This window comes from Drosophila pseudoobscura, chromosome X (assembly GCF_009870125.1).
Source record: "Drosophila pseudoobscura strain MV-25-SWS-2005 chromosome X, UCI_Dpse_MV25, whole genome shotgun sequence".
NCBI classification, from domain to species: domain Eukaryota; kingdom Metazoa; phylum Arthropoda; class Insecta; order Diptera; family Drosophilidae; genus Drosophila; species Drosophila pseudoobscura.
The window spans coordinates 51732805-51757120 of NC_046683.1; the positions used below are offsets into that span (position 1 = coordinate 51732805).

Genomic DNA, 24316 nt, shown 5'->3' on the forward strand with positions numbered 1-24316 from the left:
ATATCATTGTAGATCAGAGATAACTAATATTTCAAATAAGTACTATTTGTCAATGCTTTGCAAAAACCAAAATGCGACTTAGTCGCGCAGGTGAAAGTCTATTACGCTTTCGACTTTCGTTCAAAATACACCCAGAAGATTCCATTAGCGTCAAAAATTGCATTGCAATTTTGTATAAATTAGGATAGGTTTTTGCAAAGCATCGATACATCACTCAACATCGGTAGCAGCAAAAACATCGGAAAACATCAGTAAACATCGGAAGAAAAACATCGAGGCTCGATGCATCGTTGTGTTTTACATCACTACCCACAATATTATCAAATTCTCAAATTTTTTTGAACCGAGCGGTTGCTGCGCGTCGTTGTAAAGAAAATACAACTAAATAAGTATATAGAGAGCAGCCTTTAACCTTTTTTTTTTTTGCTCCGGCCGCGGCCACAACAACATTTTCCGAAATTTTCCAAACGTGGAGTAACTATTTTTTTCCTCCCACTCTGGGCACGCCGCGAAAACAATAAACAATAAATTAAATATAATAAAATTGTTATCTATTGCCGACAAAATGAGTTCTACAAGTGCATGTTTGTTGGTCTCTCTCACTCTCTGAAATCGTAAACAAATTGTGAAAAAAGTCAATATACGACATAGATATTTAAATAAATCGCGTTCGTTGCCGATAAAATATTTGTATTTGGAGGAAGCCGCAACAACAGCAGCGACGTCAGCAGTGCGTGGTGCAAGTGTATTGGTGTTTAACACGGCCGTCCGAAATACATATATTCCAGAATAAGCGCGCCGCCACTCTTAGCTGTATGAGTGCATCTGACGTATATACGTATGTACATACACACCCGCAAGTAAATAAGAAGAAATTAGCGCAACACAAAAAAGTGAAATTTTCTTCCATAAAAGTTGAGGAAAATATCAGTACCAGTTCTTTGCATAAGTGATTGTTTTTTTTTTGGTGCAAGTGGAAAATTAATATCAACTCCCAGGCTGGACGCAGGGGTAGCAGCAGCAGCGGCAGCAGTAGCACCCACAGCAATAACGGATTTTTGCTCTCCACGCGGGTAAGTTTCACCCCCTCCCCATCGTCTTTTGCTAAAATTTTCATTACGCCGAAAGGAAAAAAATTCAATATGTATGCGAGAGCAAGCAGCGCCCCACACTCCATTCCATCTCCACTCTCTTGCTTGCTCTCTCTATCTCTCTCTCCCTCTCTCTCCCTTGCTTCAACTATCCAATTTAACCTCAACCGGTCTGCTGCTGCTGCGGCCGGCGTCGGCGTCTCCCCGTATGCATGCATGTGTGTGTGTGTGTGTGTGCTCGTTAAAAATGCTCTGCCGCAGTCGGCGTTCTTCTTTAACTCTCGCGCATTATTTCGCCAAAGCTCCAACTTTTCCCTCCTCCACCTCCTCCTATATATTGACAATTTTTACAGCTTTTGGCGTTTGTCTGTCTGCCGCTGTCGGTGCCAGCGTCGTCGCCGTGACGCCATGGCTTAGGCGATTGTGTTTTTTTTTTTTTCTATTGTATCTGCCGCTGCGCTGCTTGACTGGTCGCGAGGGGGTAGTCTTGTCGTTCCGTTATCTACACACATTTGCGGTGCCCTGAAATGTATCTGCAGCTGCCATGAATGAGCGGGCCTCTGCTCTTGCATATTAAGTGTGTTAATGAACTTTTCTTGGGTACGTACGATTGCAAACTTGGCTAATTACCCGCACGCACTTTTGGGCGCTTTGCAACACTTGAACGTTTTCGAGAATGACCCCACGCACACACGTACACCAGCCTGCACTTGTTCGCCAACATGGCTCTCTCTCAATGCCTGCCTGCCTGCCTGCCTTCGTCTCTCTTTCTCTCTTGCTCCCTCTTTCGGGTTTCCCCTGCTCTCACTGGCTCCCTTCCCTCCACTAGCACAGTCGTGGCTATGTTTCGGGAATGCGTGCCGCCGTGCCGTAGCCGGGTAACGAACGCATTTTGGCAAACAGCACGAAAAGTTGCATGCTCCAAAATACACACACACACACACACACATACACAGACACATGTAGACATAACCACCTTGCTCTCGCTCTCTCTTCCACTATCTTTCTCTCTGTCAGCAGCACTTGTTATGCTGCTCCCACTCACACGCTGCACGTCGTTAGTTTTAAACTTATTTTGGCATTCTTTATGTGCTACTGCATTCTCTACGTCCCTCCCTCCTTTCCTTTCGTCTCGTCTCGCATCGTCTCGTCTCGTACCGTCCCGTGCCGTCTCGATGGCGACCCAGACCCGCATTTCCAGCTAGCGACAGCAGCACCGTTGTTGTAGGAGTCTGAGAACTATTCAAGTCGGGGGAACTAGTTCGCAGTGTCGTTGGCATTAGCTAAATAAATCAGATAATCTTCGTCGCATGACTAAGAGGTAAGAGTTCCTGGCTGAAGACGGGAAACATTTTATGGACTTGAACTTGAGGAAAATGTTTAATAGGTTAACAATTGTTATGCCCCAAGGAAACTGAACTGAGCGATCCAGAAACATACTATTGAAAGACACCAAGGCAACAGACAAATAATTCAATAATAAAGCATCCCTGGAGGAAGAATTTCTGAAAATAATTTGGTTATTCTTTTTTCACTATTAGTTTTAATCGGCTTGGTTAATTGGGAATAGTAGTAGTAGTAGTAGCTTTAGTTAAACCTTAATACTTAATACTTTATTTAGTAAAGTTCTTGGTGGTCTTCTAGAGCTGCCTCGGCGGTGTAAACAAATCCTGAAGTCTATCAAAATATTCTGTAGTGTAATCAGAGCATTCTGTATCGGCTCTGCATTGGGTATACACACTTCCATACAACATCCATACATGCATACACATACATACATATGTACCTGTGCTTGTACCTGCGCATGCATAGGTGTGAGAGAACACCGATATCCGAAATTCTCGTCTTTTTCAGCATGTTGTTGGTGCAAGTGGAGCAGAACTCGACTTTGACGCAACGACTGCATGCGTAAGCAGCGCCAGTGCGCTCCCCCCCTCCCCCGCCCCCCTATCGGTTGCAGAGACCAAGATTTCTTTCAATTTAGGTTAGGGTTTCTTTTACAGTTTCAAGCTAATGGCAGTCGGCCAGGGTCAATCCAAGTGCATGAAAGATTGTATATGGAGTGTTATTGAGGGTGTGGGGTGGTGGGGTGGGGTCTGGAAAGGAGGTAGTGTTGCATACTGGATTCATTCCATTCCATCATCACATATTGCAGTTGTTTTCTGTTTCGTTTGCTGCAACAGAAATGCGAATCGTTGGAACACCACACACAGTAACACATTGGCATGTGGCCCCCGCCTCCGCCCCCGCCTCCACCTCCATCTCACTCCTGTATCAGCCCACCCCCCCTCCTGCTGTGGTACACACGACACTCTCTCGTGCCATGCTCCTCTATGTACTGAGCTTACAACAACAAAACAGCAAGCCGAAATGCAGTTTAAAGCGCAACTAAAACTAAACAGAGCTCTCCAAGTGGGTGTCCATAGAAGGGGAGGTGGGGGTTTGGGGGGTGATTTCTCTATATGTATGCCCCCCGTACGGTAAGTTTGTGTGTGTGTTTGGATGTTTGGATTTCTATGTATGGAATGGAGAGTGGATTTTATATCAAAAGTACAGTCGCCTATCGCTGTTGTTGCTTTATTTCATAGTTTGGTGTACATATATATGTGTGCCTGTAGGTATGCATGTATGTATGTGTTTGTACATAAATTGCATGTTCATGCTTCAATAGTTGCATGCAGCAGCGTCCATGCCAGCACCATTGTTGAAAGATAGAGTGTGTGAAAGAGCGAGAGAGGGAGGGAGAGAGAGAGAGAGAGAAGTGATTGAGAGATGGGCGGGCGAGGGGGTCAGGGCTATACCTAAGCCTAAGCTTTTGCATTGGATGCGGATGCGGATGCACCGAAACTCTGGTCTCTGTTGACAACGAAAACCAGGGCCAAAGCCGGAATCCAGCGTTAACAAGGAATCAAAATATGCCAGCGCCTTGGCCTGGCCGTACGATTGCGATGGCGATTGCGATTACGCAGATCATTACAGATCGAATTATTAGTGTTGTAAAGGGCTGATATCCCCCCCCCCCCACCCAATCCTGTTCTACATAACTTTGGCTTCTCCTCCCCTCCGCCCGTCCTCTGTCCACTGTCCTCGTTTGACGTCTCTTCTATCCACCCCACTCTTTACCACTGACTTCTTCTCCTACCTTCTTCCTTGGGCTCTTTTTTTGTGTTGTTTTTTTTTTGCTGTCGCTGTTGTTGCTTTTGTTTTATACATATATATTTTTTATGATTCCCTTTTGTGCTTTGCTGTGCTTGGGAGTGTGCGAAAGGGAGAGGGACACTTTCGTACTTATGGATGAAGGGGGGGCCGGCGGTAGGTTGGGGAAGAGCTTTAGCTTTGCGTGTGCTGAAAAAATCGATTAAGGGGCATGCGGTGGGGGAGGGGGGGTGGCAGGAACAGAGTGCTGGGGCAACTTAAATTTAAAGCAGATGACAATCCGGAACCCCATCGTTGCGTTTTGTTTCGTTTATTGATTAAATATGTCCAAAAAGATTGGGGAAAAACTGTCGTGGAATTAAGGGGAAATATAATGAAAAATGAAAATTGACTTATTGATTTTGTAATGAGCTTACACTTTCTTCCCCTCCCTGTCTCTCTCTCTCTCTTTCCCTCTCTCTTTTTCTCTAGGTCTGCGGCCAGCCCTGGTTTTGCTGTTAAGGGGGTGTGGGGTGGTGGTTGGGGGGGGAGGTGTGGAGTGGTATGGAATGGTAGGGCTTCCGCTTATGTATAAAACTTTTTCGGAAGCAAGAAAGCAACAACAATATGAGATGGCGGCTGCTGCAATTGGAGTGGGTGTGGGCGTGGGTGTGGGAGTGGGTGGTGGTGGGGGAGGAGGAGAGGGAGTGCTAGGGAGGCTGCTGATGCCTGGCGAGAGAGCGTAGGAGAGAGAAAGGGCTGCTTGCTTTGGGTGCTTGTGTTGTTTGTGTATTGGGTGCCGTTAGTTGAAATGCAGACGTTTTGCATTGTTGTTTGTGGGTGGAGGGGGGAAAGAGGGAGGAGTACAGCAGAAAGGTTGGGTGGTAGGGTGTGCTGTGGCAGCGGCGGCTCTGTGGCTGTAAAATGCCCCGAAACCCGGTACAGCTGTGTATGCATGTGTACATAAACACACACACAGAGAAAGAGAGAGAGAGAGAGAGTGAGAGAGAGAGAAGTAGAGTGGAGTGGAGTGGAGTGAAGAGCCGAGCCGAGCATGCAAAAACAGATACATATACAAAACAGGCAATAAGTGGAGGGAGGGGAGGAGACAGAGACAGAGACCCCCCCCAACCTCCAGTATGGTCTCGGTCAGGTCCGGGTCGGGTCGGGTCTGGTCTGGTCTGGTCTGGTCGGAAGGAAGCTCAGCTCAGAGCACCATCGCCACTGCCACCACTACAGCCCGCATAGCTCAAGGATGCATATAATATCCGGGCCGCTCCTCGCATTCCCCAGCCCCACCCCCAAACCCAAACCCAAACCCAACACTCGCAGCAAACAAGGCCTATACAAGTGGGGTTAAGGTCCATTCAGTGTGGATTTTCTACCGATTTCGGATTGTCCTATCCCTCTCTCTCTCTCTCTCTCTCTCTCTCTCTCTGTATCTCTCTTTGTGGGTGGGTGGATAGTTAGTTGCGTAATCTATGCGTTGATTTGGTTCTGAACCCATTGTATATCACTGAACCCGACGACTTCCTGCTGGTCAAAACGAATGTGGTTGGGGGTGGCGTGGCGTGGCGTGTCGTGGTGTGGTTCAACACTCGAACCCGAAATGCAAATTTTCCCAAATTGTAAATCCGAATATTCGAATTTGTCGATGGCACATGCCAGGACTCATGCAGTACGTCTGGGGAGCATATGATGATGTTGATAATGATATATGTTGTTGCAGGTGGGTAATCTTTAGTAGGAAATTAGTTTTAGCCGCAACACCAGCAGCACCACTCACCATGCCTATCGAACACCGCCTCCTCCTGCTTCTGCTTCTGCTTCCGCTTCTGCCTGCCCGGCAGCTCAATCAACCATTAATATTACGCAATTTTAATGATATTGGCAATTAGCGTGGAGAAAGAGGAGGGACACGGTGGTGCGGTGGAGTGGGGTGGGGTGGGTTAAAAGCCACTTGCTAATTCCAATATACGGCCCATGTCCCATGGCTATTATTTATGAAAGAGCATAGCCTCAGACTCAGGTTCCCTGTGCATGTCCAAACTATAAATTGCAGGCGCAACTGTACCTGAAATGCAAAATGGTGAGTAATCCTAAGCTGAACGCCATGTTTGGTTGAATGGTGGCAGTGGGCTGGTTCTGGGTGATGGGTGCGGGTAGCGGGCTGCTGGTGGTTTGGGATGCTATAGTAGTGTGGTGGGGTGTTGTTGTGGACTGATGTTGGGGTCGGGGAGGTCGCCAACTTCGATTTTGCGCGTTTGGCAATTATGTGGACATGTGTCTTGATGCCTCCCGGACACACATACATATATACATATATATATACATGCATACATATACGCATATGTAGCCTCTATATGTTTTTAGATGTGTGTAGAGGTAGAATCTCCCCCCACCCCCCACTACAAACCCCACCCACCCTCTGAGGCCATAGTTTAGTTTGGGAACCACGCAGAACACGCCCTAAGCCCCCGCCCCCACCGCCCAAACAGTGGGAAAACAGGAGCAACAACAGCCGCAGTAGTAGCAGCTGGGACTCCACCCCCACCCCCACCCCCACCCCCTCTTACTCTAAAAAGCAACCTCCACCCTCCGCCCCTTCCACAATTCTACTACAACCCCCACCCCACCCCACCCCACATCCCGCTGAAGAGTTGCCTGCATAAAATATTTCTAGATACACATTTTTGTTAGGGCAAAAGCAGAAGAAGAAGAAAAAGAGGAAAGGAGGGGGGAAAAAACAGTTACCCAACACACAGACAGGGAAGGGACGCATGAGGGGGCGGGGCCGGAGAGTTGGGGTTGGGTTCGGGCTTGGGTTTGGCTGTGTTGCTATGTCGGCAGCCCTGTGGGCCCTGGGGGTGGTGAGGGTGAATGAGACCAGACGAAAAGACTGCGGTATCCACAACCGCTATTTTCTCTCCGCCCTTTCCCGCAGTCATTCCTCTGGGAGGAGCCACCCCACTCCCACCCACTTTAAAGGGCAGCTTTAAAGCTTCGACTAAAGTTTCCGCCCACCCACTGGCGCCGCCACCATCTTGAAGCCTCCCCCCCTCCCCCCGCACTAAGTGAAGTAACTTGTCGAATCCCTGTCATATTGTTGTTCTTGTTGTGTCTCGCCTTGTTTTTCGGTGGTGGAAAAGTTTTGGCCAAAAGTGCGTGGGCCGTCCAGGTGAGGGGGGGAGGGGGGGGGGGGGGGCAGGGTGTTGAAGATTTGAGGGCGGAATACCATCATCATTGCCGTCTGCTTATGGCAGGCCCGCAAATTGCTGAAAACAGATTTACTTCCGATCCGAAGTGGAATTTTCCCAATGGCAGACCAGTCTTTCGATTTTAGGAACCTTTTGCCCCAATTTCTTTTTGGGTGGGGGTGTTCATTAAATAATACTTACCATAGTAAATAATCTATTGCATAATCAATGCTAAACTTTCAGTTTATACTTTTTCTTACTTTGTTTATTTGAAAACATTTTGTTTGTTGTTTTGTTTGCCAAAACTGTTTCTATTTTATGGCACGCGGGCAGGGCACACTCTTTGCTTTTTCGGTTCTTTTCCATTCGGTCAGAGATCATTATTCTTTTAAACACTGCACTGAAACTTTGCACAGATTTGTATATTTGCAGCTGCCATCGGGATAATCTGTGTAATCCGACAAATCTGATTTAAATCGGATAACTATCTGCAAGGGTATCAAATGCTTTGACTTTCGGTTTTGTTCTTTTTTGCGTTTGTTATTGCTTCGCTTTATGCTATTTTGTGGTTCTTTAATTGCCTGATTAGCTGCCCGAAGACCGCACAAACACACACACTCGAATGCCACAGTATACACATGCAAAAGTAGAAGCCACACACAGGCAGGCAGCCATGCCCCTCCAAATAGAGAGCTGCCTGGTGTGCATGTGCTGCTCGCTCTCTTTCGGTCTCTCCCTCTCTCTCTCTCTCTGTGTCTGTCTGTTTCTCCTCCATTCCGCCTTCTCCTTAGCTTCTTTTCTTCTCTGGGGCTGCTGCGCTTGGCTAATTTATGCACATTGAAGGTGCTTCAACGTTTCTGTTTTTTATAGCCAACTCTTTAAAACACAATTCAATAATTTATATGTACATGCTGTACATCCATACATACATATGCACATATGGTATGTAGGTATGCACGCACATGTGTATTTATGGTTATGGCAACATTTCTTTTTAGGTGAGAAATGAAATATGAAAAACATTTGCTTAATTTTTTCGGCATTTGGCCTGCACTTTTCAGCTGTCAGCTGTTGTCCCTCTTCCTCCCCGTCGCTTGCAGTGCCGTGCCGCCTCTTCTTTTCGTTTAGTTTTTTGTTTTTGTGGCTGCTGTTGTAGCTCTCTCTCTCTCTCTCATTCGGACATTTGCTTTTGTGCCTGAGGCAATTGACCGTTTAAATGACTTGCTGCCGCTGCCGATGCCGCTGTCGTTGCTGCTGCGCTGCCCCTCTCTGTCGCTCATTTCGATTGTTCGAAATTTTGTCTTATGCGGCTGGCTTATCCTCGAATTCGAACAGGGGTTGCTTAGAAGAACAAGAAGAAGAAGAAAAAGAGTTGAATGCCAGAAAGTTGCTTCCTTCTTGAGGTCCCTACCCCTCCATTAGCCCCTCATCTAACTGTAGAGAACAGGAATACACCTAAATGGATAACTTGCTTGCTATAGCTTGAAGGCCAAATGATTTTTCGTCAAACATTGTACATATGTATGTATTCTATGCTGTAAATGGCAATAATCAAGCTGGCAAAAAATATATGTATCTACCTTTGAGTTAGAGAAGTTCATTATCGACTTGTACCATATACTTTTTGCCTTATGTACTAAAGTAAACTAAAACGCTGCTGTAAACACTTTTCCTTACATTGATTTCTCCCTCGTTTTTTTTCTGCTGATTTTCATGGTCAGCTCTTGCTGACTAATTATTTATGTATGCTTGATAATTATTGACCAACAACAACAGAAACTGCCGAGCCACTTGGTCTGTTTGCTGACGATCATTTCACTCAAATAATACAGAAAAAGCTGCAGTCCCCCGTCCCCCTCTGACTAAAAGGCGGGCAGAGCAGCAAGAGCAGCACCAGCAAAAAAAAAAAAAAAAGAAGAGAGAAATGCTTACCTCGGGGGACCGACGCACAGATACCCTAGCGGGTCGATTAGTTCCGTGGCAGATGTGGGTTACAGTTGTGTGGCTACATTTATAACTATTCTGTGAAGAACTCCTTGAGACATCATCTTTATAAATGGTGGAATATTGAGGGACAGATGGAGACACTTCCTTCTTGTCGGTTCAAGCTTCTGTCCAGAATCATTACACCCTATTCTGCAGGAGAAGGGTATCAAAAGTGGCAAAGCTGCTTTTTTGTTGGTGTTGTTTTCTTTTGACTTACCTTTTTACCTGTTTATTTTCAAAGTGTGGCATCTCGCTCGCACGCGCATAGTCCGCCAATCGCTAGTACATATGTATATGTATGTATGCTGCTCGCTCACCAAAGAAAGGTAGGGAGGGGCAGAGAGAAAGAGGGGGATCAAGAGAGAGAGAGAGAAAGAGCGCGCACACAAAGACAACTGCAAAACACGCGCGCGAGCTCGTTACACGTCATTAAGTGCAAAAAAAAAACGAAGAAAAATAAGAACAAGCGCATAAAAAATTGTACCGTACATAGAGATAGAGGGAATAATAGTATTAGTTGTTGTTGCAGCATCAGTTGCTGTTGTACCGTTAGTGCATCCATCCATCCATCCATCCATCCATCCATCCATCCATCCATCGTCCAGATTTCTCCTGTTGTGCAAGTTCAGAGACCTAATTCCAAACATCTTCTGGAAGACGCTCCATAGAGTAGTGTCTTTTGACAATAGAAAACTCTGTTGTTTTATATTGTATGTATGTATGTATGTGTTGGGAGCACTTTGTATGTGCTATTTACTTTCGCGATTCGCTTTTAGCTAAACATTCCAGCCTGCAATTTCCCATTTACATGCACATGCTTATGTATGTACATGTATAAAAGGTATATCACCTAATGGGCCTTGGAAGATTAACAGTTATCGCTGATCTTTTCGAGAAAAGTTGTGATTCAGCCTTAACAACAGCCTCAAACTGAAAGTAGTACTCAATGCCTCGTCCGTCCGTCCGTATATGCCTGCCTGACCAGAGCATTGCTTATATACTATTCTCTAGCTGAGAGTGTGGGCATGGGATGTACATATGCTTGTGTGTCTGTATTGTAAGTGTCGCCGCGCTTATCAGCAAAAGAGAGCTAGAAAAAAATGTTTTCTCTTTTTTTGCTTTTTTTTTTTTGCGTTGACATTTATTTTTATACACTATGCATATGCACAGACAAATGTACAATACCTTAAGTATATAAATAAGTATGTACATATATACATACATATATACATATATATATATTTTCTTATTTGTCCCCACACATTCTAATCCAAGTGTTCGATATGCCAAGTATCCAGTATTGAAACTTGGGGGAAAGGTACTTATCAGGGACTTCCAAACCAAACAAGGAAATGGACATACATACATATGTACATATACATATATGTGCATTTATGTATGTGCAGTGATCGCTAATAAATAAGACATCCAAAAGTTCAACAGTAATTTCCCGTTTAATGGCCAGAGCCAATACATACATACATACATATATACGAGTTTATTGACAGAGACCACATTTCTGGAAGTTTCTGTTTAAAAATATGAAATATTAGGTCTTCATCATTGTTTGTGAAATATGTAGGGCGCAACAACAAGGGATATGTTTTGTCCTATTTTCTGGGAACTTTTTAATACTTTTTCTCCATTAAGTAATATTCACACAATTGTATTGAAATGGAAAACACACCTTTAGAATAGAAGGGTTGTCGACGAAACATAAGTACATAGTTTTTATGTACATACATACATATGTACATATACGTATGTATACTACCCCAATTAGTCTTTTGCGAAAGTCTGAGCGTGCGAAGATACAATTACATGCTGTCCTGTGTACATCAATTTATCTACATACATACGTATGCGAGTATGCATACATACATTTTTGCATATTCATCGACTATAAACATGAATATATCTACATATTATATACTGATACGTGTACATATGTACTCGCTCGTGGCTAGTTCAAGGCCCCAGTCATCAATGCATGGGAGCTGCGGACTAACGATGTAACGTGATTATCGTTTTTATACAAATCTTTCGAATGACTGAATATGTTTTTCTTATAAACGATTTGCATAAATAACTATTAAATAATTGTATAATACGTTGAACTGTTATATTTTTGTGGCCAGTTCACATAACTGATATTTATGGGTGCTAGAGATGGCGCGGACCCACCCTCTAGTATTATTAATAACCGATATTGACTGTACTTTCAGTTTTAATATGGAGGGGGAGGAGACGGACGGAGCTGTCATAGTTCGATATTCGTTTAATTATACTAATGGCAAACGAAAATGAAATCTCTTCGCTCGAAAGAATTGAATGAAATAGTTGTACGAGTATTTTTTGCACTTATCGTAGCCGTAATATGAATGTCAAATGCGTGTGACAGTGTGTTCGTGTCTGTATTTTCGTTTGTCTCTCTGTGTGTGTGTGTGTGTGTAAAGTATCGGCTAACTGGTTTTCTGTTATTTCTTTTGGGCGCCGCTGTCGGGCAGAACAGAGGCAGCGGCAGCGCTGCCGGCATACCATTTACGTGTTTCTTTTTGGGGTTATTCTTAACGCGTGCGAGCTTCTCATTTTCGATACCCTTTTAGACGAAAAGTATTCTGATTCTGGATAAATGTTCAACGGGTGTACAGGTATCCACATCAACATTCGCGGATACAGCCGTTTGTTGATATTGAAGCTTGTTAAGTACTCCACGAAATTGTATCGATATCAAATGTCTATATATCCACCATGGGAACTACGGATTATCCAGGGTATGAAAAGCTTCGGCATCCAAATCTAGCCTTTCTCCTTGTGTTTTTTGCTGTTGTTATTACAAAACTTTTTATTCGCTCGCGATAAGAGGCATTGCAGGGGCTGCCTTCCCATGGGGGAGTTGCCAGATAGGGGAAACTGAGAATGTGAATGGTGAGAGTTACAGTTACAGTTATAGTTGTAGTTATAGTTAATGTTGTAACCTAACGGAGGCTCTTGGCTCTTGCTCTTAATTTGTGTATTTCTGGCCCAAAAACTTTAACAATTTCACATTTGTGTGTATTGTCAATGGACAAGTTCACACATTTGCGCAGGTTGTTCTTACATAAGTGTGCGTGCTATTTATATACTGTTTACATATGTACATGCTGTACATGCATATGTACATATGTATATACATGGGCAGAATTGCATTCTCCACCTCCTCCTCTTCTCCTCTCTGTGCCCCCCTTCCATCGTCCTACTTGCCTCCCCGTCTTTGCTTTTGTTGTTTCTCTTGCTTTTTGTACATGCTGATGCCTGTCTCTGTGTCTGTGTCTCTCACTCACACTCGGGCACGATACGTACATACATGCATACATAGGCAATGGGTTCAAGTTGTACATAAACCAAACGACCGACCGACCGAACGCTGCCTCTGCCACTGCCTCTGCCACTGGCACTGGCACTGCCACTGCCAGTGCTCTGCTGCGTCGTCGCCGTCTCTGCTTTTGTCTATCCAACCGTACGCCTCTCTACCTCTGCGTGTGTGTGTATGTGTGTGTGTGCGAGAGTGTGTGCGTGTATATTTTATGGCAGCGCGCAAAAAGGCAACAAATCTATTTATTGCAATTTACTCAATATTTGGCACATTTAAAAGAGAAATACATTAACTTGTTTCCTGCACTTGGCTGCTGTGCTGTGGAAAAATTCCACTTAATCAGACAAATTACCAGACGCGTCGGCCTCCCTCCCCTCCCTCCTTTCTCTTAGCTCTTCCCCCTGACTAAAACAAAGCTTAAGTAAGTCGGCCGAAGCTTTTGATACTCTTTCAGCTTTATCATACGCGAGTAGTCATCCGATTGTGATCAAATTTTGTTGAGTTATTTAATGGCACATGGAACTGCCTATGTACATGCACATGCACTATATACTGCGAGTACATAAACGAATAAATCAAGAATTTGTGCGCCTCTGCTCCTCGAACATCTGTCCCCGAATCATGCAACACATATACCACCTTTTCTGCAAGTGTATCATCAAAATGTTCTTCAAGCGTAGCATTAAATGATGCTTTGGCAGCAACATCATCTCTGCTTTTTAGTTTTCTGCTGCCTTTGGCAACAACAACAACAACAACAGCAACAGCAACTTGGACAAACAAAACCAGTTTTGAAAGTCATTAATTTTTAGCTTGTCTTTGCATTGTTGCTATTGCGGCGACGGCTTATGTATTTTACTGTTTATTTAGCTGGCAACGCTGGTCAAGAGCACGCAAAAACAAAAGAGAGGACACAAAACAGCTGTGCACTAGCCAGCATGTGGGGGAGGGTGGTTCCGCCCTGCACCCCCTGGCCAAGGCTCCGTTTTCACTTGCCAATTACTCAGAAGAGCCATAAAAGACAGTACACGAGTATTTGTTTGTGAATTTACTTTGATGTGATAAGGAAAACATATCCATAACACATGCATATTGAATGTACATCAACAAATAATTAATATTTATAACAAATGATTTGTCAATAACTTGCCACAAAATACAAAAATATAAAAGATACATAGTATGTATGCATGCTTTGCACATAAATATTTAGCATAGGTAATTTTTATTTTGGGTTTAATTCAATTTAAATATAATTTATGGGAAGAATACAATTGTGATGAAATTCCTTCCTTTGTTTGGTGAAAAAAATGTATCGGTCCTTCGAACAGTGTGCGTCATTAATTTGCCACCAATGTTTTGTATAGTTAACCCATTTAGAAGTTTTTGGTTCTTTTTGTTTGTTTGCTGTTTTCCCCCAACCAATCCAATGCTTATCGCCTGGCTATAAATAAACGCAACGAGAAAAGCAATACACCACAGTGGGCTGCATAATTATAGTGACACTCACAAGATAAGGCTGAGGCATAGCGTATAGCATATAGATATGTACATTTGGATGTAGGGCTGTCTGTGTGTGTGTGTGTGTGTGTGTGTGTGTGTTTGTATATAGAAAATGACTTTTGGGTTCTGCGATGTCACATTTCCATGTAAATTAAAGATAGTTTTCCATTGAGCTGCAACTTGCAGCTTGCAACTGGAACTGGACAATCGTAGGTTAGGTTCGAGAGTCGGGTTTTGGGTGCACCCATTGCATCATCATCTTCATCATCCCGGCGGTCCCTGCCACTGCCACCACCCCGAGCGAACCGAAACCGAACCTCCCAAATCCCAGGCATGGTTGAGTAAATATGTATGTATGTGCGACGAGGAAGGTCGGTTGGTTGGTCTCCCTTACCCCTACCCCCTACCCCCTACCTCCTGTCCCTGTCCCTGCCCCTGCCCTACCCCCCCGTCATATACAACAAGTCGTGCGCTCTCGCTTGCTCGCCTGCTTGCTTGCTCTCTCACGAAGCAGCAGCAGCAGCAGTAGCAGCAGCAGCAGCAGCCCACCTCTCCCGCTACCACTCCACTTCAATCTTCTCCCCGACTTGCTTATGTACAATGGGACAGGCAGGCAGGCAGGCAGGCGGCTGGCGGCCATAAGATATGCGCATTTCTTATAATGTCGAACCGAGAAGTACTATTCATGTTTGTTGGCTTTTTTGTTTTTTGATTCTTTTGCTAAGCTGCCACTTGTTTTGATAATATATTTCTTTAACTTATTGAATGCAGCATTGGAATAGAAGTATTCTTGAGACACTGTTGATGAGTGGATAGCCATAGCACCCCAACTAATATGTAAATCGATTTTAGGTTAGGTTCGGGTTCGGGTTAGTGGCAAAGGGAGTTGGTGGTGGAGGTGGAGGTGGATGTGGAGAAGGGTGGGGGGCTTGTGGGTGCCATTGTGGGTGGCCAGACAGACAGAGTCGACCCCAAACTTGGTATCCCAATAGCCACCGTCTGACAGCCACAGCCACCGCCGCGCTCTCCTCATCGTTGTCGTCGCGTGTGTGCGACGTGCGCTCTCTTCTTCCATCTTGCTCTCGCGCTCTCTCATGCCCGCTCTTCCGTTCTCCCGCTCTCATCCGTACACCGCACACTCAAACACATTTTGCTGTTGCTGTTGCTGCGGCTGTTCTTTGCTTTTGTTGTTGGTGCTGCCTTCTGCTGCTGCTGCTGCTGCTCGCCGCGCTATGTACACAACTGTACTTTTGATTTAACCTTATTTCTTTGCTTTTTTTTTTGCGTTGTCGTTGTCGTCGTCGTCGTCATCGGCTTCTAAGTTGCGCTCGCCTGGGATGACTGTGAAGCCTGGCTGGGTGTCCTTATCTTCTGGTCAGTTATCGGTCCGCAGTCTGAAGCGTCGTCTGTCCCCTTTCCTGGACACCTGGACAGGTGCCAACGACCGTTAGACGTGGGGATAAACTTGAACTTGCATGCATGCATATCCCACAGACCATGTCCCATCATTGACCCACTGTAAACCCAACGCCCTGGGCGCTAATTGAATCCCATTTAGCGCTCTATTAAACACAATTATGGTCAAGCAAATACATATGGATGGATGTATAATCCCCCCAATCGTAATGAAAATGTCGCACAAATCGATAAAGTTTTTGTTTCACTAAATCTCCTCCATATATTCCGGGCGATGAGAGGGTGATACAAAAAACACGCATATTGTCTCACCTCGTTACACATACACACATGCGTACGTGTGTAAATTTGCTAATGTGTGTGTATGTGTACATTAAAAAGCATCTATACAAATTTAAAACTGTATTAATTTAATAAGAAGAGAAAAAAGCTGACAATCATCAAAGCATACAAAAGCACACGCACACATTTACACAGGGCACAGTGGGGCAGAGTCCATTAGCATTAAAGATGAAATTTCATCAACGACTATACGTGATAAGAAGCGATATAACCCGAGAGATAATCCACACAGTGATGGTTGGAAAGTTTGAACTTGAATAAATTATAAATATTTAGAACTTTGACCGCAGACTCTCTGAAATTAATTGAATATTAATTTATAACACAATATTAGCAATGCTAATGTTTTAGCATTGAAAGCAGAAAAGAATAGTTAAAAATATGAATAAAATTATATGGAACAACTGTATAGGAAGTGGTTTAAATAATCCCCTCTAACATTTGCCTACACCATCATAGATCTCGACCACTGTAAAAGTCAAGCGAGCAACTATTTAATTTGTTATCAAAACAATCACACATTTGCCTACTGCATTCCACTGTGCAGAGCTGTTAGTAATCGCGAACGCGAACGCGGGCGACGACGGCCACGAAGTGTTCGAGTAGCGCACAATCTGATGACGACACAAGTGTGGAAAGTAACGAGACTCCGTAGACTTACGCTTGCGGGGGGACACGCAAGAACAGAGCGCAAAAGAAAGAAGGAAAAAAAAGAAACGAACGAGTAAGCGTGCTCATACGTATGCACGTATGTGTGTCGGTGTGTCGGTGTTTGTGTTTGAGTGTGCTTCTGTGTGAGTGCCAACTTTCAAAGCGAGTTAATTTATGGCACATTGGGGACGGACAGCAGCCATGGGAAATGGGATGTTGCTGCCGCTCTTCTGCTATGTCGTTATAATTATGCCATTCGATTCGCTTTTCTTCTGCCAACATTTTGTTGAGGCCGCTGTCAGAACTAGGCTCCGCTGAAGCTCCTATGGTCCTCTGGTCCATTCAAGCTTAGTTTAGCCTGTCGTCCTGGGGTGCCTGCCAGCAGTTGAAAAGATTCCACTCTGCGGACGATTGAATTACCAACAAATTATTCGAATCTCAACGAAATCTCTCAACGAATCTCTCTTCCCGGCAAGTTTGGCGTTCGTTTTTATAGGTTTCCGTACCACTGTGAAGGTCGTTCGGGTATTTTGTTTACGATTCAAATTGTGTATTTTATTTTTTATATCCACATGAATATATTTAAGTCAAAATCAAATCAATTAAATAACTATTGTTTGTGCAATGTTTTTTTTTATATTATTTTTATTTTGTTTATAATTGTTGTTTTTGTTGTTGTTTTTTTCTGCTTGTAAATCAGTATTAGCAGGTGAATTGTTGCTTTTGTTGCCTGCCGTTTCGAGTTGTTTGAAAAGTTTATTCACCTTTCACTCTCACGTGTCGCTACGGCTACGTCTCTCCGTGTGCGTGTGTGTTTGTTTGTGTGTGTTGCCAGGTGGTTTGTGTCTCTGCTAGTTCTGAAACTACCAATACACTACTTCCCCTAGTTTCCCCTTTCGGCCCCCCACTTTCCCCACTTTATTTACATGTAAATGTTTCTTGAAGCCACCGATGCTGCTGCAGCCGCAGAGCGGCCTTTGTATGCGAAAATTTGTTAAATCGAAAACGTGACTGGTTTGCGGAAGATAGCCGAAGTCCGAATGGAAATGCTTGAAATGGTAGAAGTGCTGTGCCTCCTCGACCATGCATACCCACCTACAGCCGCAGACTATTTATGCACATCTATATCTGATACGTATCTGTGCAATCGAATCGGAGAGTTGATTTGCGATTTGGCGCAGCTTTCCTTTTTCTGTTCAAGCTCTTTCTCTTGAGGACGGACGGACAGGAGGGGGCCTTGGGTTTGGGCGGGCGGTCGGCGGCTATCAGTTGCCTCAACAAGGTCGTCGTCTCAGTAAATTGAAATCAGGATATCTTTATTTTGTCCCAGCGCGGAAGCGGAAAAGGGAAAAGGGAGCAGCCGAGCAGTAAATGAGACGACCCCTTCACAGTGTGAAAAAAATAAGAAACATATACAACAAACCGTTAGGGGTTAGTGGCTACTGACATCCGCCTTGAAAGTGGTATGACAGCAAAAGCAGCAGACAAAAAGGAACAAAAACAAGCCCAAATTCAACCCTTAATGAAATCCCAACGACCTCCGACCCCATGCTATGCTTTGCTTTACTTTACTTTTCCATAGGATGCCTAGTAATTTGAATCCATATTCATCTGCCTCATTTTCGTTTTTCGTTTCTTCCGTTTCCAGTTGCCCAAGATACAGAATCACGACGACGCGACGTGCGAAAATGGCCAAAATGGAGGTCGACGATGTGGTCGACTTGAGTCTGAGCTCCGGCCGGGATCCGGCGTTAACCATAACGCCGGCGCCGCCACCGGCAGCGCTCAGCAATCGGGATCTGCGTGCCCTGACGGCCAATAATACGGGTCTGACCATAACGCCGTCTCCAGCGCCAGCGCCCACAGCAGGCGCTGCCACCATTCCCGCCAATAGCCACACCAGCACCAGCACCAACAGCAACAGCAACAACAATAATAATAACAATAACAACAACAACAGTACCACTGGGAATGGCACCGCCGGCAGCAGTCCCACCAACAGCAGCTCCGCGAACAGCGGCAGCAACACCACCGCCACTCCCAGCATCAACAACACAACAAACAACAGCTCCAGCGGGAATGCAGACGGAGGAGTACTCTCCGCCGGTGGCGGAGGTGTTGTCGGTGTGGATGAGAACAAGGTCCAGAGGCGGGTGCTACGGCCCCGCACAGAGCCCAAGTCATACGCCGAGGCCCCCGACATTGTGCTGCTGCCCGCCCGCACCAATGGACGCCAGCAGAACGGAAACATTGATTCGGAGACGGACGACGAGGAGATGCCGCCGTACGTGCCCATCAAGGAGCTGTCCCACGCCGAGCTGAAGGAGCGCGAGAAGAGCCTCCGCCGGCTGCGCCAGGACCTACGCAACGAGGAGTCCAAGCTGTTGCTGCTCAAGAAGCTGAAACAGTCGCAGCAAGTGATGAAGGAGAACCTGGTGGTCACGCCGACCAGCGTCTCGCCCAACAATCCGCTGTCCGCCATACCAGCCGCCCTCACCTCCAAGGGGTCGCTGAGTGTGACGCCCACCTCGGCCGTACCGCAGCCGGCGCACAGCAAGGGACGCAGCAGTCTGGGCGGCAGTGCAGCTGCCGTTAGTATCAGGTGAGTGGCGCGGATACCTTAGATCCTTGACCTAAGATCGTTATTAATGCGAGTGTTTCCCCCGTTTCGTAGCGCCACCAACAGCCGGACGGGCAGCTCCAGCGCTGCAGCAGTGGTTGCCTCGGCCATTGCGGCGGCGGCCCTGAGCGGATCGCAGCGCGGCAGCCTCAGCAGCAACTCGATCCTCCCGCCACCCAGAGCCTCGCTACCGCCGGGCGCCACATTGGCCGCCGGCACAACCATAACGCCTGCCACCTCCTCTTCGCACCGATCGAGTGCCCTGCCGCCGCGCACCAATCTGCCGAATCTCACCATAACGCCCTCGGTGACCATCACGCCAACGTCGGCGCCGCCTTCCAGTCTGAAAGCACGCAATGTGAGTTATTGTAATGTCATCGTTGCCGTAAGCGCCGAGTTTTTTCCTCCTCCCCCTCTCACATATTTGTTCCAAAAAGCACCAAAAAAACAAACAGAAACAAAAATTCACAACAAACAACAATCAACACACAAAATAATCAACAACGAAAAACTCACGCTTACCAACACTGCACAGTGCACTATGCATTACTTAACACTAACACTAGCACAAACATCAGAAACAGCAATGAACTATGGGTACAGTGGAATTTCTTGTTGCACCAAAGGAATATTCAACTTTTGAATGTATCTCAAGGGGAATTCATTATACGGAGGAACATTCGTAATATAGAATTCATTTTTGCAGAATATAAATTTCAGGGTTTTGGAAATAATTTCGTTATACAGAAAACCTCGTTGTACTCTCGTCATTTGCACCGCCAATTGAGGGAGCTATAAAGGGATTGGGTGACCTTTCATAGGATTTTGTATTCGTATCCATAAAATGGGTAAACGTGAAGATATATTGAGCCAAAGTTGAAGTTCTATACTATTTTTATTGTTTCTTCACCATTTGAACCGGATAAACAAATGTGTGTAAAACCCAGAAAGAAGCGTTTCCGACCCCATAAAATATATATATTCTTGATCAGCCTCAATAGATGAGTCTGTATAGCCATGTCTGTCTGTCCGTCATGATGAGCGCCCTGATCTCTGAGACCATAAGAGCTCCTGTGATATCGCACTGTTCGGATCATTATTATATCCAGAAGGAACAAGCGAAATTGCACTGGCTGCAATGCCCCTTTCCACGCGCTTACTCATTCCTCCTCTCTCTCTCCCTCTTCATGGTGCAGTGTGCGCCTCTGGCAACGCAGCTGGTGTTGGTGTGAGAGTGAAAAAGAGAGAGACAGACGTATCGGAATGCTGGTTGTAGAGGAAAAATAGGAACAGATAAAATATTATATAATTCTGATCAAGCCGATAATTTGATGGCAAGAGGATAAACGGAGTGCAAGAACTAGCCATCGTGGTTCCCCTCTTTCTCTCTATTTTTTTTGCCATCTCTCATGGGCGAGCAAACGCGAACAAAATTGAGAGAGGGAGTCGGACATGAAAGTAGAGCCGTGGCCCTTGGCGTGGCTCCTTGATGGCAGGATTTAGGTAGTTAGTGGCATTAATTCTCAAAAATAAAAGTTACTGATCATTACAACTACGAGTTTTATGACCTTCGCTTTGCAATGCTTGTTTTGATATTTGACATTTCGAAATTATACAAGTAGGAAAAGGGAATAAAATAGAATAGAATAGAATTGAATAGAATAGAAAAACCTTTGATTTCCATACTTGCCTAGTTCTTGCTGTGCAACACTGGTTTTCATTTTCCAATACTACTACTAACACATCATTGCCTGTCACAACCCGCCGAGTTCAGGTCGGGCTTCGTGCAAAAGTGACATTTCACTTAACTTTCTACGTATTTATTTCACCTCGACTAACGATCAACTATTAAACGCTCCAAATTACTCTGTATTCATATTTACTACAAAATCAAATCGTTAAAAACATGCAGCCTAATATTTCGGATAATTCGAAGGTACCTGGGACCATTAGCAATTCTGTTTCCATCACTCCGGCGCCGCCGCTATCGCAAACGCATCAGAATCAACTGAACGATCTAAAGGTGAGTAGAGAAATGGGAATATTCATGTTAGTTGTTGGATGTATTGTTGAATGATTCGTTGCAGAATGATCGCTCCACGCCGCGCGAGGATGCACAGACGCCTGCCCAGCGTCAGGCGGCAGCTAAAATGGCACTGCGAAAGCAGCTGGAAAAGACTTTGCTACAGGTGAGGGAGGGAGAGACAAAAGAGAGTTCTGTGATAATTATACTAAAACAAATCTTTGAATATCCGATAGATTCCCCCACCAAAGCCACCGCCACCAGAGATGCACTTTATACCCAATCCCAGCAACACGGACTTTGTCTATCTGCTTGGACTGGAGACGGTCGTTGACTTCTTGACTGTCAACAAGAAGGCCAATGCTGTGGCAGCACCCTTCCGCTGTGCCCAGTGCAAGATTGACTTTACACCCGTCTGGAAGTGGGAGAAGCAGAGTAAGCAGAGAAGCATGCGAATAGAGCCCAGAATCAACGTAAAACTAACCACAAGATTTTTCTATAGCCAACAAGGATCCCAAGGTGATTTGCGAACAGTGCGTCACCTCGAACGTGAAGAAGGCTTTGAAGGCGGAGCACACCAATCGACTGAAACAGGCGTTTGTCAAGGCACTGCAGCAGGAGCAGGAGATCGAGCAGCGTCTGGCCAGCCAGAGCAGTCCATCGCCCGTGGACACGCATGCCTTGAACAATGTCAGCGCCTCGCTATCCGTGTCCGCCGCCACCAATTCCTCGTCGCATTCGCATCAACACCAGCAGGCCCTGCAGCGCGAGCGCGAGCGTGAGCAGCTTCAGGCGTCACATGCTTCGGCAGCGGCGGCACTGGTCAATCTGCCGCCCTCTGTCACGGTTATACCGACCAAGTGTCAGACGCCAACGCCAGCGCCTAGACCCACACCGCCGCCACCACAGAACCAGCCCACACCACCTCCCAGCACACCGCGTTTGTCACGTGCCGCCGCCACAGCAGCAGCGGCGGCCATAGCTGCCCAACAGGCAGGGATCCTCAGTCCAGGACCCACGGCAGCGCACCACCACGAGCCGGCGTCCTCGTCGCGTTCCTCCCGCAACGATCGCCACGACCATCACCACCACCAGCAACAGCAACAACAACAACAGCAGCAACAGCAGCAGCAGCAACAACAACAACAGCAGCAGCAGCGCGACCAGCAACGCGAGCAGCAGCAACAGCAGGCCCAGAGCTATGATAAATACTCGGCAGCCACGCTGGCGGCGGCAGCTCATCTCAGTGCCATGGGTGGCCTGAACATCAACAGCCTGGCCAGTCTGGGCAACCTCAGCAATCTGGGCAATCTCAGCCAGTTGGGCAATCTGGCGGCTCTTGGCGGACTGGGCAACTTCGGTGCGTCCTCGTCAGCCTCCAGCAATCAAGCTGCGGCAATGAACAACACCTCGCCTGCGGCCACAGCGGCAGCCATGCAGGCTTTCCAACAGCAGCTCTTCAGAGGTAGGATTCTTCTTAGCCACTTGCCGAATTCAATAATCTCATAAATGATTTTCTCCTGCAGCATTGGGTCAGGGTCTGGGGGGCAATCCACAGCATATGATGCAGTTTGCACCGCTTTTGTACTCCTATCAGGTGGCCATGGCGCAGGCGGCCCAAGTGGCAGGTGAGTCCTAAGACCTTACCATATATGATGACCCTTACAAAATGATCTTTACCTTTGGACAGCTTTCAACAATAACAACAAAAAGAGCAGCTCGTCATCGGGGTCATCCAAGAACTCAAGCAATGCCAATAGCATGGCGGACGTACAGCGGGCGGCGGAGCTGCAGCGCCAGTATCTATTGGAGATGATTCCGCCGCAGCAGCAGAGCGGAGCCAGCGGCAGTCGCCAGAACAACTGGAAGGCCTAAGGCCAGAAAAACCCCAGCAACGCCAACAACAACAGGAACAACAACAGCAGCAGCAACAACAACAACAGCAACAACAGCAACAAAAACAACAACAGCAACAACAACAGCAACAACAACTATTCTTATGGTTTTCTTGATTAGGCAATTTTATAATTTAAACAGAAAGAAAAGAAGCAGAAGAAAAGAAAAGAAACAAAACAAAACAAAACAGATGATGCAGAAAAAAGAACTAATAAGAAATCATTAAATATACACGTAATTATTAATTAAACAATAATTATATAGAATTATACACATAATACACCATACAACTGTTAGTAGTTTCCTTTTTTTTTTTTTACCACTTATCCTTGATTTATAATACAATAAAACAAGAGCGCAAACCAAGCCACGAATATATGTAGGAACCGATAAATGAATGAATGCAAACAACCTTTAAGCTCCTATTAATTGAATATATTAAATATGAATAATAATGAATGCTAGCCGTAAGACGAACTGCCCCGTTTTCTAGGGGCACACCACATCCATCCCCTATTCACGCCCGACACCCCCCCCAACATACGATTTTGTAATTGTTAACTCTTTTTTTTGTGGGTAAATGATTCCCATTATCCGAATTGGTAGAGAGATCAACCATTTTGTCGTACAATTTCTTTAGGATTTACCCGTCGCATCGTGACTAAATCTATAAATATATAAATTATATTTTTTAATCAATTTTAAGTATGACTAGTATTAGTTGTAAACAAATTTTTTTAGGGTATAATAAATTACAGAAAACAATTACACCAAGTCTTGCATTGCCAGCCTACAACCATATACATCAATCATAAATCATAATCAGTTCCGACTAAGTCCTTACCATGCCTTATATCCATGTTACAGCTCCAGTTTGAAGTTAGTACTGTTATTTAATTGAACCAGAACCAGGACCCAGAACCCAGAACACCCTTTCCCCCCTGATATCTTCAGAACTCTTAGGAAAGATCTTTCTACTTCAAAATACATCGAAAACTAAAAACTAATCCTTATAATATTGTACATATATCACATGAAATATCTTCGGTAAACCGAAATTTATATACTCTTCCCATTAGAACAGAACAGATCGATTTCAGA

General features: G+C 45.3%; 1 protein-coding gene across 4 annotated transcripts; it reads left to right on the forward strand.

Moving 5' to 3' along the window:
* The first annotated feature begins 247 nt into the window (after positions 1-247).
* simj (transcriptional repressor p66-beta simjang) lies at positions 248-23983 on the forward strand. Of its 4 annotated transcripts, none has more exons than XM_033382396.1 (9): positions 248-1073; positions 18325-19278; positions 19351-19654; positions 21209-21319; positions 21384-21485; positions 21556-21754; positions 21810-22784; positions 22846-22947; positions 23010-23983. In XM_033382396.1, exons 2-9 carry the CDS (start codon positions 18365-18367, stop codon positions 23192-23194), a joined length of 2892 nt encoding a protein of 963 aa, XP_033238287.1. In that variant the 5' UTR covers positions 248-1073; positions 18325-18364; the 3' UTR covers positions 23195-23983. The 4 variants fall into 4 exon arrangements, with proteins under 4 accessions (XP_033238287.1, XP_033238289.1, XP_033238288.1 ...); XM_033382398.1 differs by having other exon boundaries at positions 250-1073; positions 21233-21319; XM_033382397.1 differs by lacking the exon at positions 248-1073 and having other exon boundaries at positions 18365-19278; positions 21822-22784; positions 23010-23194.
* Positions 23984-24316: the final 333 nt, after the last annotated feature.

What these genes read in the sequence shown, in the direction of transcription:
- simj (XM_033382396.1), top strand. Translation starts at nt 18,365, where the DNA reads ATGGCCAAAATGGAGGTCGACGATGTGGTCGACTTGAGTCTGAGCTCC. An exon ending in CTGGAAGTGGGAGAAGCAGA is followed by an intron (nt 21,755 to 21,809) that starts GTAAGCAGAGAA and finishes ACTAACCACAAG; the next exon opens with ATTTTTCTATAGCCAACAAG. An exon ending in GCAGGCGGCCCAAGTGGCAG is followed by an intron (nt 22,948 to 23,009) that starts GTGAGTCCTAAG and finishes ACCTTTGGACAG; the next exon opens with CTTTCAACAATAACAACAAA.